Source organism: Anomaloglossus baeobatrachus, chromosome 1, assembly GCF_048569485.1.
Source record: "Anomaloglossus baeobatrachus isolate aAnoBae1 chromosome 1, aAnoBae1.hap1, whole genome shotgun sequence".
NCBI classification, from domain to species: Eukaryota; Metazoa; Chordata; class Amphibia; order Anura; family Aromobatidae; genus Anomaloglossus; species Anomaloglossus baeobatrachus.
This window is the reverse complement of record NC_134353.1, coordinates 781,807,570-781,822,065: the sequence shown is the minus strand read 5'-3', so window position 1 is coordinate 781,822,065 and position 14,496 is coordinate 781,807,570. Positions and strand designations below refer to the sequence as shown.

At 46.5% G+C, this 14,496-nt stretch overlaps 1 protein-coding gene across 1 annotated transcript in view; it reads right to left on the bottom strand.

Annotated features, from left to right (window-relative positions):
- The window catches only part of PPIC (peptidylprolyl isomerase C), a 34,211-nt gene extending 22,812 nt beyond the window's left edge, over nucleotides 1-11,399 (bottom strand). Inside the window, exons 1-3 of the mRNA XM_075325033.1 lie at nucleotides 11,219-11,399; nucleotides 8,558-8,671; nucleotides 6,095-6,380 (exon numbers count right to left, since the gene is read on the bottom strand). Of these exons, the coding sequence (XP_075181148.1) occupies nucleotides 6,095-6,380; nucleotides 8,558-8,671; nucleotides 11,219-11,335 (517 nt within the window). The 5' untranslated portion in view covers nucleotides 11,336-11,399. The remainder of the gene's footprint in view (nucleotides 1-6,094; nucleotides 6,381-8,557; nucleotides 8,672-11,218) is intronic.
- Nucleotides 11,400-14,496: the final 3,097 nt, after the last annotated feature.

The window sequence follows — 14,496 nt, the reverse complement described above, 5'->3', positions numbered from 1 at the left end:
AATAAATTCTGTGTCCCGCTGCAGAAGGATCCAGTAAAATAACAATTGCGGTTGCACATTCAATCCACAGGATCCAGTCACATGCAGTTTGCGTTTTTTTGCCTACAGGCAAAAAAAGCACCCTTATTATAGTCTATGGAGAGTGCGGAACAGAGTGTGCAAACTGGCAGCGAGAGACACAGAAAGATGATGCTGAGCTTTTTAAAGAATTGTTTTACCACACTTCATAACTGGATTCACACCTACACTGCTCAGGGTGCTGCTTTCACATAGAGGAGAAAGAGGAAGCCAGAAGGCTTGGAAATATGTAGGAATAAACCGCTTCTATCCACTGATTTGTCCTGGATCCTTCCTATAGAGATGTCTTCACGGCAGCAGAGAGTGAGCATGGGTTTCCTTCAACTGCTGATCTTTCTTACCCCTGAACATCGTGCATCTGCAGTAGCACTCCATCTTATACGCTCACATTGTTGTCTTACACAACTCTCAAATGTGAGCAAGTCCAGTAGAATACTATATCCTGTAAGTCAGATAAGACACTATTCCGCCTTTCTATCCACAGCATTATATTCTGGTGCTTTTCCTGGCATATGTGTTGGATAGAAATGACAAAAAATTACGTGACTAAGGCCTACTGCTATGGATATTAGTGGATATTAGGACTTAGGCAACATATATTTTGAAAAAAGCACATTAGCCTGGAGTTTTACTAATATATTCTTCTTATAAGAACACAGCCCGCACTTAAATGGGAACAGAAATGGCTTTGTGCACAAGCGGATGGGCTGCCAGCTGCTCCTAACATTATCCATACAGTAAACAGGCACTTCCCTGTCAGCACACTTAGAGGCTGGAAGTCGTGAGTCACATTTATGGATATCAACCATATTCCACGTAATGTCCTATAATTGATGTAACGTTCAGCTTTCTTATAGGACACAGCTGAATGCACTGAGCTACTTGTGCAGGGACGTAGTTTATACAGTATAAGGAGATCGTAGGGAACATCATGTACAGAATGGAATGAAAACAAAGAATATGTGGAGGATGTACAATATCGGCCAATCAGATTTTAGCACTTAAAGGGGTGTTCACTACTCTGCAATAGTGGCTACATCCCTGTAAAACTGATAGGGAAGGTCAGGCACGGTGATGTCGGGTCAACTGGAAGTTGACATGACATCACCGGATCTCAAAGGTCACGCAGCCTAGGGGGGGTCACTTCTTGGGGATGAGCGGACCGCAATAGCGCCCCTCACAGGCAGAATTGGCTAAACGAGGTATTTAGAAGAAGCCTTTCCTATCAGTTTTACAGGCATGTGGCCACTATTGCAAATTAGTGAACCACCCCTTTAAGGACTCTATTAATAATGAGAGCTGGAATCTGATTGCTTGCTATAAGCGATTCCGTTCTTCCTATTCTCGCATTTTGCTAAATCATCCCATTACATGAGCTCCAGATGTGTCTGATAGACCCACTGACAATAATACTGACAGTGAGGTGTCTGTATTCAAGTTAAAAGTTACAGGACCTGGGATAAAGAGCTAGAGGGAAAACGCGCAATAGGGTCTTACCCAGTCACAGAAATAAAAGTAATAAGGGAATGTGCACACCTTATTAGGTTGTGAAACCCAACCAGATATTATGCTTGTAACTAACTGCTGCTGAGTCCATGAGCTGAAGAAGCCAAAAAGCCGCTGAGGAACACTGGTAATGTGGAACTATTACTGCACTGCTAAAGATTCGACACATGCAGAAGAGGTATAATGCAAGGTGGTTTAATTCTACGCGTTTCAAAGTGTAACCCCACTTCTTCCTTCCTTTGGTCATATTGGTGGATTTCCTTAGGAAAAAGTGGGGTTACACTTCGAAACTCATAGAATGAAACCACCTTGCATTATACCTCTCCTGGATGTGTGTTGTATCTTCAGCAGCACAGTAAGGCTATGTGCGCACTGGGAAATGGAATTTTCTTGAGAAAATTCCGCATGCTCTCAAAGATTACCGCACCCACGGTAAAAAACCGCGGCAAACCGCACCCGAAAACCGCATGCGGTTTGCCGCGGTTTGCTGCGGTTTCACCGCGGTATTGTTCGCGGTATTGCCGCGTGTGGGTTGGAATGTGCTTTATTGCATTCAATGCAATAAAGCACATTGAAAAAAAAAAAGTCATTTAATTCTGAGATAGTAGATAGATAGACAGAAGAATAGATAGAGGGAGGGATAGATAGATAGATAGAGGACAGATCGCTGCATTTCCCACGGTCGGCAGTGAGTTCACATTACCGGCCGTGGGAAATGACCGGTAATTACCTCTGCTGTCTGCTGCATTCATTCAGCGCTGTGTCTGTGACAGTCGCGGCTGGATGTAAGCAGCGCAGGACGTCGGAGCTGTGGATTACGCCGGAGCTTTGGTGCGGGAGGGGTTAATAAAATGGTGAACGAGGATTGTTTGTTTTATTTAAAATAAAGGATTTTTCTGTGTCTGTGTTTTATTCACTTTACTTACGGGTTGATCATGTCAGCTGTCTCATAGACGCTGCCATGATCAAGCCTGGAGTTAATGGCGGTGATCCACCACCATTAACCCCTTGTATTACCTTGCTGCCACTGCTACATGGCAGCAAGAAGAGCCGGGGACACACCGGTGCTGCCGCATAATGAATGCGACAGTCCCGGGGCAGCTGCGGCTGATATTCTCGGCGGCGGGAGGGGGAGTGAGGCGGGGGACATTACCCTGCCCCTCTCCGTCCCCAGCCTGAGAATACCGGGCCGCCGCTCTGTGCTTACCTCGGCTGGAAGGTAAAAATACAGCGGAGACCACGTTCTTTGTTTTCTATATTTCCGTTTTCTTTCTATGTGTGTTCTATGTGTCTGTGTCTATGTGTTCTATGTCTGTGATGTCTGTGTGTGATGTGATCTGTGTGTTTGTTTACTCTCTGCTCCGCTTCCTCTTCCTGTCATAATGACATCACTTCCCTGCAAAACCGCAGACAGGCGATGTACATTACCGCAGGTAAACCGCGAAATACCGCAGGGAATAACGCAGGAAAACGCAGTAAACCGCACAGAATTTGCTGCCTGCGTTATTCCCTGCGGGATTTCACGATTAACATTGCAGTCAATGGAGTGAAATCCTGCAGCAACGTGCGGTAAAGAAGTGACATGCAATTGTTTTTGCTGCGGGAATCCCGCAGCAAAACATGCAGCTGTCAAATTCCGCCTAGTGCGCACAGGATTTTTTTTCTCCATAGGATTTGCTGGTGATTCACTGCAGAGATGTTATGAACATTTTCTGCAGCGAAACATGCAGCAAAACCGCAAAAAATCCGCGGCAAAATCCGGTAAGTGCGCACATAGCCTAAAGCCCACTTTACACGCTTCAATATATCTCACAATCCGTCGTTGGGGTCAAGTTGTAAGTGACGCACATCCGGCATCGTTTGTGAGGTATCTGCGTGTGACAGCTACGTGCGATCAGAATTGAACGCAAAACCGTTGATCGCAAACACATCGTATCTTTGTCTAGAATTGAGCGTTTTGTTGCACGAACCTAGTCAATTGTAACGTGTGACATCCCTCATACGATTTTGGTGTCTGATGCTCTGCACCGCAGCTTAAAAAAGGACCGCTTCAGAGCGCAGCTGAAAAGCTGCGTTCTGAAGCGCCTCACAATGTCTGTCATTCACTAATCTCTGTCAGTCGGTCACTATCTCTGTCCCTCACTCTCTGTCCATGTCAGTCTATCCCCCTCTCTCATATACTCACCGATCCCCGGCGCTGCACGGCGTTCACACTGCTCCGGCGGCTTTTACTGTTTTGAAAAAGCCGGCCGCCCATTAAACAATCACGTATTCCCTGCTTTCCCCGCCCACCGGCGCCTATGATTGGTTACAGTGAGACACGCCCCCACGCTGAGTGACAGGTGTCACACTGCACCCAATCACAGCAGCGGTGGGCGTGTCTATACTGTGTAGTGAAATAAATAATTAAATAATTAAAAAAAACGGTGTGCGGTCCCCCCCAATTTTAAAACCAGCCAGATAAAGCCATACGGCTGAAGGCTGGTATTCTCAGGATGGGGAGCTCCACGTTATGGGGAGCCCCCCAGCCTAACAATATCAGCCAGCAGCCGCCCAGAATTGCCGCATACATTAGATGCGACAGTTCTGGGACTGTACCCGGCTCTTCCCGATTTGCCCTGGTGCGTTGGCAAATCGGGGTAATAAGGAGTTATTGGCAGCCCATAGCTGCCAATAAGTCCTAGATTAATCATGTCAGGCGTCTCCCCGAGATACCGTCCATGATTAATCTGTAAATTACAGTAAATAAACACACACACCCGAAAAAATCATTTATTAGAAATAAAAAACACAAACATATACCCTGGTTAACCACTTTAATCAGCCCCAAAAAGCCCTCCATGTCCGGCGTAATCCAGGATGCTCCAGCGTCGCTTCCAGCGCTGCTGCATGGAGGTGACCGGAGCTGCAGCAGACACAGCCACTCCGGTCACCTCCACGCAGCTAATGAAGACAGCCGTGCGATCAGCTGAGCTGTCAGTGAGGTTACCCGCTGTCACTGGATCCAGCGGTGGCCGCGGGTAACCTCAGTGACAGCTCAGCTGATCGCGCTACTCACCTCAGTTGCTGCGTGGAGGTGCGAGGAGCGGCGGTGAGTAGCGCGATCAGCTGAGCTGTCACTGAGGTTACCCGTGGCCACCGCTGCATCCAGTGACAGCGGGTAACCTCAGTGACAGCTCAGCTGATCGCGCGGCTGTCTTCAGTTGCTGTGTGGAGGTGACCGGAGCGGCGGTGTATTCTGCAGCTCCGGTCACCTCCATGCAGCAGCGCTGGAAGCGACGCTGGAGCATCCTGGATTACGCCGGACATGGAGGGCTTTTTGGGGTTAATAAATTGGTGATGAGGGACTTTGTTATTGTTTTTTATTTCTAATAAAGGATTTTTCGGGTGTGTGTGTTTTTTAACTGTAGTTTACAGATTAATCATGGAAGGTTTCTCGGGGAGACGCCTGACATGATTAATCTAGGACTTATTGGCAGCTATGGGCTGCCAATAACTCCTTATTACCCCGATTTGCCAACGCACCAGGGCAAATCGGGAAGAGCCGGGTACAGTCCCAGAACTGTCGCATCTAATGTATGCGGCAATTCTGGGCGGCTGTTGGCTGATATTGTTAGGCTGGGGGGCTCCCCATAACGTGGAGCTCCCCATCCTGAGAATACCAGCCTTCAGCCGTATGGCTTTATCTGGCTGGTTTTAAAATTGGGGGGGACCGCACGCCGTTTTTTTTAATTGTTTAATTATTTATTTCACTACACAGTATAGACATGCCCACCGGCTGCTGTGATTGGGTGCAGTGTGACACCTGTCACTCAGCGTGGGGGCGTGTCTCACTGTAACCAATCATAGGCGCCGGTGGTCGGGGAAAGCAGGGAATACGAGATTGTTTAATGGGCGGCCGGCTTTTTCTGAACAGTAAAAGCCGCCGGAGCAGTGTGAACGCCGTGCAGCGCCGCGCCGGGGATCGGTGAGTATGAGAGAGGGCTGATAACTTCAGTCACTTAGGAGATTAGCGGTCACCGGTGAGCCCTTCACAGGTGACCGCTAATCAGGGCGCGACACAGACAGAGCCGCAGCATGACCATGAAGTCGGGTGAAGTTCACCCGAGTTCATTCTGACAGTGCGGCTCGGTCTGTGTCTGCTGTCATCTGACATTCAGCTATGCTACATGGCTGTCTGTGTCTGCTGTTAGCGGCCATGTAGCAGAGCTGAATGGCAGATGACATAGTAAAAACGCATCCCTACACATTACACACGCTTGGCAAGTCAATAAATAAAAAAAAAAAAAGGGTGCCCAATGCATACGTCACAGAACACATGATCTAAAGGATCGCACACAAAATTGATCAATTTAACATAGACTACTAACGCACGTGTGACAGCAAATGAACGACCTACGTGCAATCTCATAAGATCCCGTATGCAACCTGGGCGTGTCACATCGCAAATGCGATTGTACAACTAATTGCAAGGTGTAAAGCAGGCTTAATAGTTCCACATTAACAGGACCTGGGATAGAGGCTCCAACTGCGTGTATGCCACAAATGAGAACACAGCCATTGCTGTGGGTATGAACTATATCAACTGTTAAAACAGGACACAATGGGCCTAATTCATCAAGGCTGGCGTTGTTCTTGCTGGTCTTCATGAGGGGTGTGCTGGAATCAGATATTCCAGATCCATGAGGAGGTGCTGCCTTCTCATGAATCTGGAGCGTTTGACAATTGGAGTGCATATCTGTGCATGGCGCCAGAAGTCTTCCTTCAGTCAGGTACTGGAATGAGATTTCTGGAGTCTGAAACGCCATAGCTCATCATGAATTAGACAAGCTGTCGCGTCTCTCCCCTGTCCCACCCCAGCTCTGCCCATTTTGCTGGAGCTGGGAGAAACTGGTGTAAAAATGACAAAAGTCGTCATACTTAGGCACAGCTCAGAGTCGCATCTCAATTTTGCAACTTTTCAAAGCATTTAGGCCAGAATTCTGGAGTGAAAGATTTGATGAATCGTGTTTCTTTATAATAGTTGGAAAAATCACCAGGAAATTGTTGGAGTTGTGAAAAGATACAACTGTGTAACAAACACTGCCTCTCTTTTACAATCCATATTCAATTCCTGTTCTTCTTAGTCATTGGATCAATTTGACAGGCCCGAATCCTCACATAAAGGACACCTATGTCAGTGATGAAGCCCAATGAGTAGGTTTTCTCATACTTAATGGCTCCAATTTTGATCCGTTTTTTGGTCAGTGTATCCGTTTTTACCACCAGTGAACCATCCAATTTTCTATTATGCCCCAAAAAGAAAAATTCCTACCATTAAACCGAAAAAAATTGGACTGCAGTAGAGCGACATGAAAGAGATATCTGAGTCCTGTTTATTTTTCACACAAACCCAATGAACTGAGTTGAACGGCTCATAATCAGGCAAGTCTTAGTTGTTTGTTAGTTTTGTTTGCAGACAGTAGGTCTGCAAAAAAAATGTAAGATCTGAATATGCCCATAGATTGTTCTATGCATGAAAAATAAAGATATAATGCATGAAAACTGAAGCTCTGAATGAGGCCTTTAATAGCATCCATCATTTTCCCACCAAATAAACGAGCACAGTGCGACAAAATATGTGATGGGGGCTTAGAAGCAGATGTGAGCATAGCATTAGTTTACCAGCAATGTATAATGAATACATCTCTGGCTATCCCATTCATTTAGGGCTTATCAATGAGGATGCTGCAGAATCCACCACATTCACATGTATGAAACTGATGTCACAGAAATCCCTGGAACACATCTTTATTTATAAGAGGACCCGTCGCCTCTCCTGAGATGTCTTTTTCAGTAAATACTTGCATTCCTTATGAAGTGTTTGTACAAATCTACACTACACAGATCTCATGCAACTCCTAGAAATATGTGGCTAATATTCCCTTTTGCTTTATCACTGAGGTCTCTGCACATTCTGACACTGCCCATTCAGAGCTGGGTATGGAGAAGGGAATGGTATCACTCAGATGTCAATCTCTTATTTAGGAAGAACAGAGGAACAGTACAATGCAAAGCTCCAAAAAAAGATTGTCCATAATTGAGGAATGCAAATATTTACTAGAATGGACATGTTAGGAGACATCTGTATTTGGAGCCTAAATCACAGTTTTCATCAATTTTAGCGAGTAAACAGAGCAGAATGACGCGCTGTTTTTCTGGTATACTGGAGGCAACCATGGAGGAACCTGACAGATCCCATCATAGTCATTGGAGTCTATCACGTGCCATCTAGGTCATGTGACAACTCAGTCCCAGGATGGAATCATTTTCTTTTCCTATAAAAGAACAGACAGAGTTTCTTGCCAAATGTGAATATCGCCTAAAGCGGGCTTTTCACGCTAAGACATCGCTCAAGTGATCTCATTGGGGTCACGGAATTTGTGACGCACATCCGGTCGCTTTAGCGATGCCGTTGCATGTGACACCTATGAGCGATTTTGCATCGTCGCAAAAACGTGCAAAATCGCTCATCGGTGACATGGGGGTCCATTCTCAAATATTGTTACTGCAGCAGTAACGAAGTTGTTCCTCGTTCCTGCGGCAGCACACATCACTCCGTGTGACACCGCAGGAACGAGAAAGCTCTCCTTACCTGCCTCCTGGCCACAATGCGGAAGGAAGGAGGTGAGCAGAATGTTCTTCCCGCTCATCTCCGCCCCTCCGCTTCTATTGGGCGGCGGTTCAGTGATGCTGCTGTGACGTCGCCGTGACGCTGAACGAACCGCCCCCTTAGAAAGGAGGCGGTTCGCCGGTCACAGCGACGTCGCAGGGAAGGTAAGTAGTGTGACGGGTCTGGGAGATGTTGTGCGACACGGGCAGTGATTTGCCCGTGTCGCACAACCGATGGGGGCGGGTACGCACACTGGCGATATCGGTACCGATATCGCAGTGTGTAAAGTGGCCTTAAGAACAGCGGAAAGAAAATACTCACTTCTCCAGTTGCTAAAGTCACAAAGTTTTTCACAGTTTTCGGGACGACTTTTCCAAATAAACCGATGATAATGCGGCCAGCGTTTCTATCACCGATCTTTATATCGAAGAAAACCTGCAAATAACGAGACTGGGTCATATAAGATCCTGAAGAAGGAATAGTTGGGTAAATCTTATTTCACAGCAAGATGTGGAACATCTTCCCAGCTGTCGGGGGAATGTGATGGAGCGGTGCGATCATGTTCCTGCAGTGTACCTGAATGTGACACCACACATGTAATGAGAAAAGGGCGAGCTAAACTTTCAAGGTCACATTGTTCACAATCCTAGCAGTTTGCCCTCAAGTCTTCGTGATGTGTGGACATTCCAGGTGAGGGGACATCTCGGCTGTATGAGGGGAGCGTCTTCATCCTCCAGAATTCATTCAATCCTTTCTGATGAGCAGTAGAACTAGGCTTGGGCCTGACGGCGACAAGTTTGTGAGACTTATCTGCGAATTTCTGTCATCTGACTATTGAAGAACGGTGACTTGTAGTCACATGCGACTTGCATTGAAGTTTATGGCATGTGAGTCCCATGCGACCCACAGCCAGCGACAGCAAATAGGTCACATTTGGAAACACCTGCGACTACTGCTGTCCAGGAGGCTCTAGGTCCCAATGGGAAAGTGTCACAATGCAACTCCATAATCCCATGTCACTGTGTAGCCCCTAACCCTATCCTGGAGGAGCCTCGTCTCCTGTGTTTGGGATGTCAGTAGATGCAATTTGTAGGTAAAATTTCTACAACCATGTTATTCATCTGAATGAGGTTCACACAAATGCATTAGCTGCCTCAACACGACCACTGGATGCCATCTGAACTCAGTTTTTCAGGTATTGTGATGGAGACCAGAACAAGCAGCCCAAAGCAATGTGAACAGCGCCCTGCGTGTATGAAACGGGTCTTCAGTTGCAGAAATGTTGCAAAAAGTCTTCAGGCTAAGGCTATGTGCGCACGTGTGCGCTCTGCACCGCACTGAAAAGGTGCGCTTCAGAGCGCAGCTGAAAAGCTCCATTCTGAAGCGCATGGTGCCGGCGAGAACGTGCGCTCTGCCTGCAGCTCCTTCCATAGACAGAGCAGGGGCTGCCGGCAAAGCGCACGGAAGAAGTGACATGTCACTTCTTAGAACGCAGCGATTCGGGCAGCAGCCGAAGCGCTGCGTTCTAATATGCCACGTGCGCACGGCCCCTGCACAATCTCCATAGATTGTGCAGGGGACGCAGGACGCATGCAGTTACGCTGCGCTACAAAGCGCAGCGTAACTGCATGAATTACGCACGTGCGCACATAGCCCTAGTCTACAAAGTAAAAATGACTGTAAGGAACTGTGCGATGTGGCATCTAATGACTGTCACGTGGAGTGACGAGACTATTGCAAAAAAATTAATTTTTAAAAAGGTTGTCAAGGATTAGATATAATCGTGTGCCTTTTTTCCTAAACACAGTGCCACATGTGACCATGGCTGAGCCGGGTACTGCAGCACAAGGACATCCAATAGTATCACGTGACCAATCCATAAGATGGCACTATGCACGATGCCACCACTGCCACACTATGATATGGTACTCCATCATCTGCATGTGACATACAGTTATTCTGCACTGCTTATACTATACATTGTTTACATTATTATACATTGTTTAGATTATAATGCACTGTTTGTGTTATTATGCATTGCTTTATTATACATTGCTTATACTGTAATTTGATACATTGCTTATATAATTATACACTGCTTATATTATACAATGTTTAGATTATGATAATAATAATAATAATAATTAATAATTTTATTCATTTATATAGCGCTATTAATTCCATAGCACTTTACATACATTGGCAACACTGTCCCCGTTGGGGCTCACAATCTAGAGTCCCTATCTGTATGTCTTTGGAATGATGCACTGTTTATGTTATTATTATGCATTGATTTATTATACATTGCTTATAATATGATACATTGTTTATATAATTATACACTGCTTATATTATGCATTAATTAGATTATAATGCACTGTTTGTGTTATTATGCATTGCTTTATTATACATTGCTTATACTGTAATATGATACATTGCTTATATAATTATACACTGCTTATATTATACATTGTTTAGATTATGATGCACTGTTTATGTTATTATTATGCATTGATTTATTATACATTGCTTATAATATGATACATTGTTTATATAATTATACACTGCTTATATTATGCATTAGATTATGATGCACTGTTTGTATTATTATGCACTATCTATATTATACATTGCTTATATTATGATGCACTGATTGTGTAGCTGTAGCGCCTTCATAGTCCGCAGCGCTGTACAGAGATGATCTGTATACACTCTTATTGCCGGGTCCCTCAGGATGAACAGATTGTAACTTTTCCAGGACAATGGCTACACTACAATTCCCCAGCACCAGGCACGGCACGGCTCCGGTAGACGGGCTCCGGCAGACTCTGTACCATGGTTCCTATGCAGCAAAGTTCGTGGCCCGGAATAAGTTGTCTCCACATATAAGGGCAGGGTCCGGTGCCCGGTGTGAGCCCCCACCCACATACCCGTCCTCTGCCTGTGTAGCCCCCGTACAGCGCAGTCCTCGCCGGTCATTACCTTGTGGGTGACGGCCGGTCCCCGCTTCCTGTAACCTTCCGCCCCCGGTACCGTGTGGAGGGTGCAGCACAGCAGGAGCAGCGCCCGGTACATCGTGCTCCCGTCCCCCGGTAACATCTGTCCAGATGTCAGAGCTCCGTGCTCCGCTCCCAGCCGGCAACGTCAGCAACAAGAGGGGAGGGCGGGGGTCTCTGTGCACGGGGCCGCCCCCGGTACTTCACAGGGGCTGACTTCTCTACGCAGAAACTTCTCATCTCGAACACCACGCGTGGAGGCGCTTGTCACTAGAGGACACAGTACGAAGGTTTCTTCTACTTTTTGGGAGTTTTGTGATAATTTTTTTTCTGCCTTTTCATGTCTACAGGTGCAATATACTTACTGTCAAAATAACAGAAAGAGAGACCCCAGTAAGGCTGCTCATGATGTGAGCCGACCATAGACCCCAGTAAAAAAAAACTCATGGCAGTTCCCACCATAGACCCCGGTAAGGCTGCTCATGGCAGTGCCCACCATAGACCCCAGTAAGGCTGCTCATGATGGGAGCCGACCATAGACCCCAGTAAAAAAAAACCTCATGGCAGTGCCCACCATAGACCCCAGTAAGGCTGCTCATGGCAGTGCCCACCATAGACCCCAGTAAAAAAAACCTCATGGCAGTGCCCACCATAGACCCCAGTAAGGCTGCTCATGGCAGTGCCCACCATAGACCCCAGTAAGGCTGCTCATGGCAGTGCCCACCATAGACCCCAGTAAAAAAAAACTCATGGCAGTGCCCACCATAGACCCCAGTAAGGCTGCTCATGGCAGTGCCCACCATAGACCCCAGTAAGGCTGCTCATGACGGGAGCCGTCCATAGAGCCCCGTAAGACTGCTCATGACAGTGCCCACCATAAACCTCAATAAGGCTGCTCATGACAGTGCCCACCACCATAGACCTCAGTAAGGCTGCTCATGACTGGTGCCAACCATAGACACTAGTAAGGTCGCTCATGACTGGTGCCAACATAGACCCCAGTAAGGCTGCTCATGGCAGTGCCCACCATAGACCCCAGTAAGGGTACTCAGCACACTGTCCACCATAGACCCCAGTAAGGCTGCTCATGGAGAGCCCCCACCATAGACCCCAGTAAGGCTACTCATGACAGTGCCCACCACCATAGACCTCAGTAAGGCTACTCATGATGTGCTCCCTCCATAGACCCCAGTAAGGCTTCTCATGATGGACGCTGAACATTGCCTCCATTACGGTAAATCTGTTCATGATGGGCGCGCATCATAAACCCCATGACGGGGCCCATCATAGACCCCAGAAAGGCTACTCATGACAGTGCCCACCATAAACCCCAGTAAAATTACTCATGACGGGCGCCCACCATAAACCAGGGCTGTGGAGTCGGTAAACCAAACCTTCGACTCCGACTCAGACTCCTCAATTTCTCTTGCACCGACTCAGACTCCTACATATATTGCTTATAGTTAGGTGAAAAACTGATTGTAATACATGAACATGTGTATGTGACCATCAGACATTTAATCATTTTTATGATACAATAATCAAGATATTTGGATAGAACATGAAATATATTTATTGGAATACAACTTTAGAACCCAAACTTTAATAAATTGTAAATATGTAATACACTATGTAATATACAGTAGATTACATATATATCTTGTGTGTGTATATATATATATATATATATATATATATTTACATATTGTATTACATATTTACAATTTATTAGTTTTTTGTGTTCTAAAGTTGTATTCCAATAAATATATTTTATGTTCTATCCAAATATCTTGATTATTGTATCATAAAAATAATTAAATGTCTAATGTTCACATTGTACTACAATACATTTTTCACTTAAATATAAGCATTATACTAAATGTTATTATTTAGTAAAATATTCAGCACATTCTGCATTGCACTGTTGTCCCCAATTTATTATATATTTTAGGAGTCGGAGTCGGTGTATTTTATACCGACTCCGACTCCACCAAAATGAGCTCCGACTCCACAACTCCGACTCCACAGCCCTGCCATAAACCCCAGTAAAACTACTCATGACGGGCGCCCACCATAGATCCCAGTAAGGCTGCTTATGATGGTCGCCCTCCATAGACCCCAGTAGGCTTCTCATGATGGACGCGGAATATTGACTCCAGTAAGTCTGCTCATGACGGGCGCCCATCATAGACCCCATTAAGGCTGCTCATGACGAGCTCCCATCATAGACCTTAGTAGGGCTGCTCATTACAGTGCCCACCATAAACCCCAGTAAGGCTACTCATGATGGGCGCCCACCATAGACTTTGGTACAGCTGCTCACAACAGGCACCTAAAATAGACCCCAGTAAAGCTGCTCATGACGGGCGCCCACTATAGACTCCAGTAAGGCTGCTCATGACGGATGCCCATCACAAACCCCAGTAAGGCTGCTCATGACGGGAGCCGTCCATAGATCCCTGTAAGACTGCTCATGACAGTGCCCACCATAAACCTCAATAAGGCTGTTCATGACTGGCGCCAACCATAGACACTAGTAAGGTCGCTCATGACTGGTGCCAACATAGACCCCAGTAAGGCTGCGCATGACGGGCACCCACCATAGACGCACGTAAGACTGCTCATGATGGCCGACCATGGACCCCAATAAGGCTGCTCATGACAGACCCCCACCATAGACTCCAGTAGGGCTGCTCATGACGGGCGACCACCATAAACCCCATTAAGGCAGCTCATGATGGGAGCCGACCATAGATCCCAGTAAGGCTGCTTATGATGAGCACCCACCATAGACCCCAGTAAGGCTGGTTGTGACAAGCGTCAACCATAGATCCCAGTAAGGCCGCTTTTGATGGTCACCGACCATAAACGCCAGTAAGGCTGCTCCTGATGAGCGCCTACCATAGACCCCAGTGGTTGTTCATGAAGGACGCCCACCATAGACCGCAGCAAGACTGCTCATGACTGGTTCCTACCATAAACCCCAGTAAGCCTGCTTATGATGACCTCACAATAGACCCCATAGATATGTTCTTCGATCCAGTATGATTACAGCAATGCCACAGTTCTAAAGGTTTGAGCTTGGGATAACATCCAGCACAGACAAAGGGAGTTAAGCATTCCTGTCTCTACTTGGGCCCGTGGCTTGGAGCTGGAGGCTCAGCCTGGGTTCCGGATAGCTACCGAGGGACACTTCACTAGACAAACTTTCACGGGCATCAGTGGTGACCGTCGACTATCCGGGATCAGCTGGAACCCATCGTG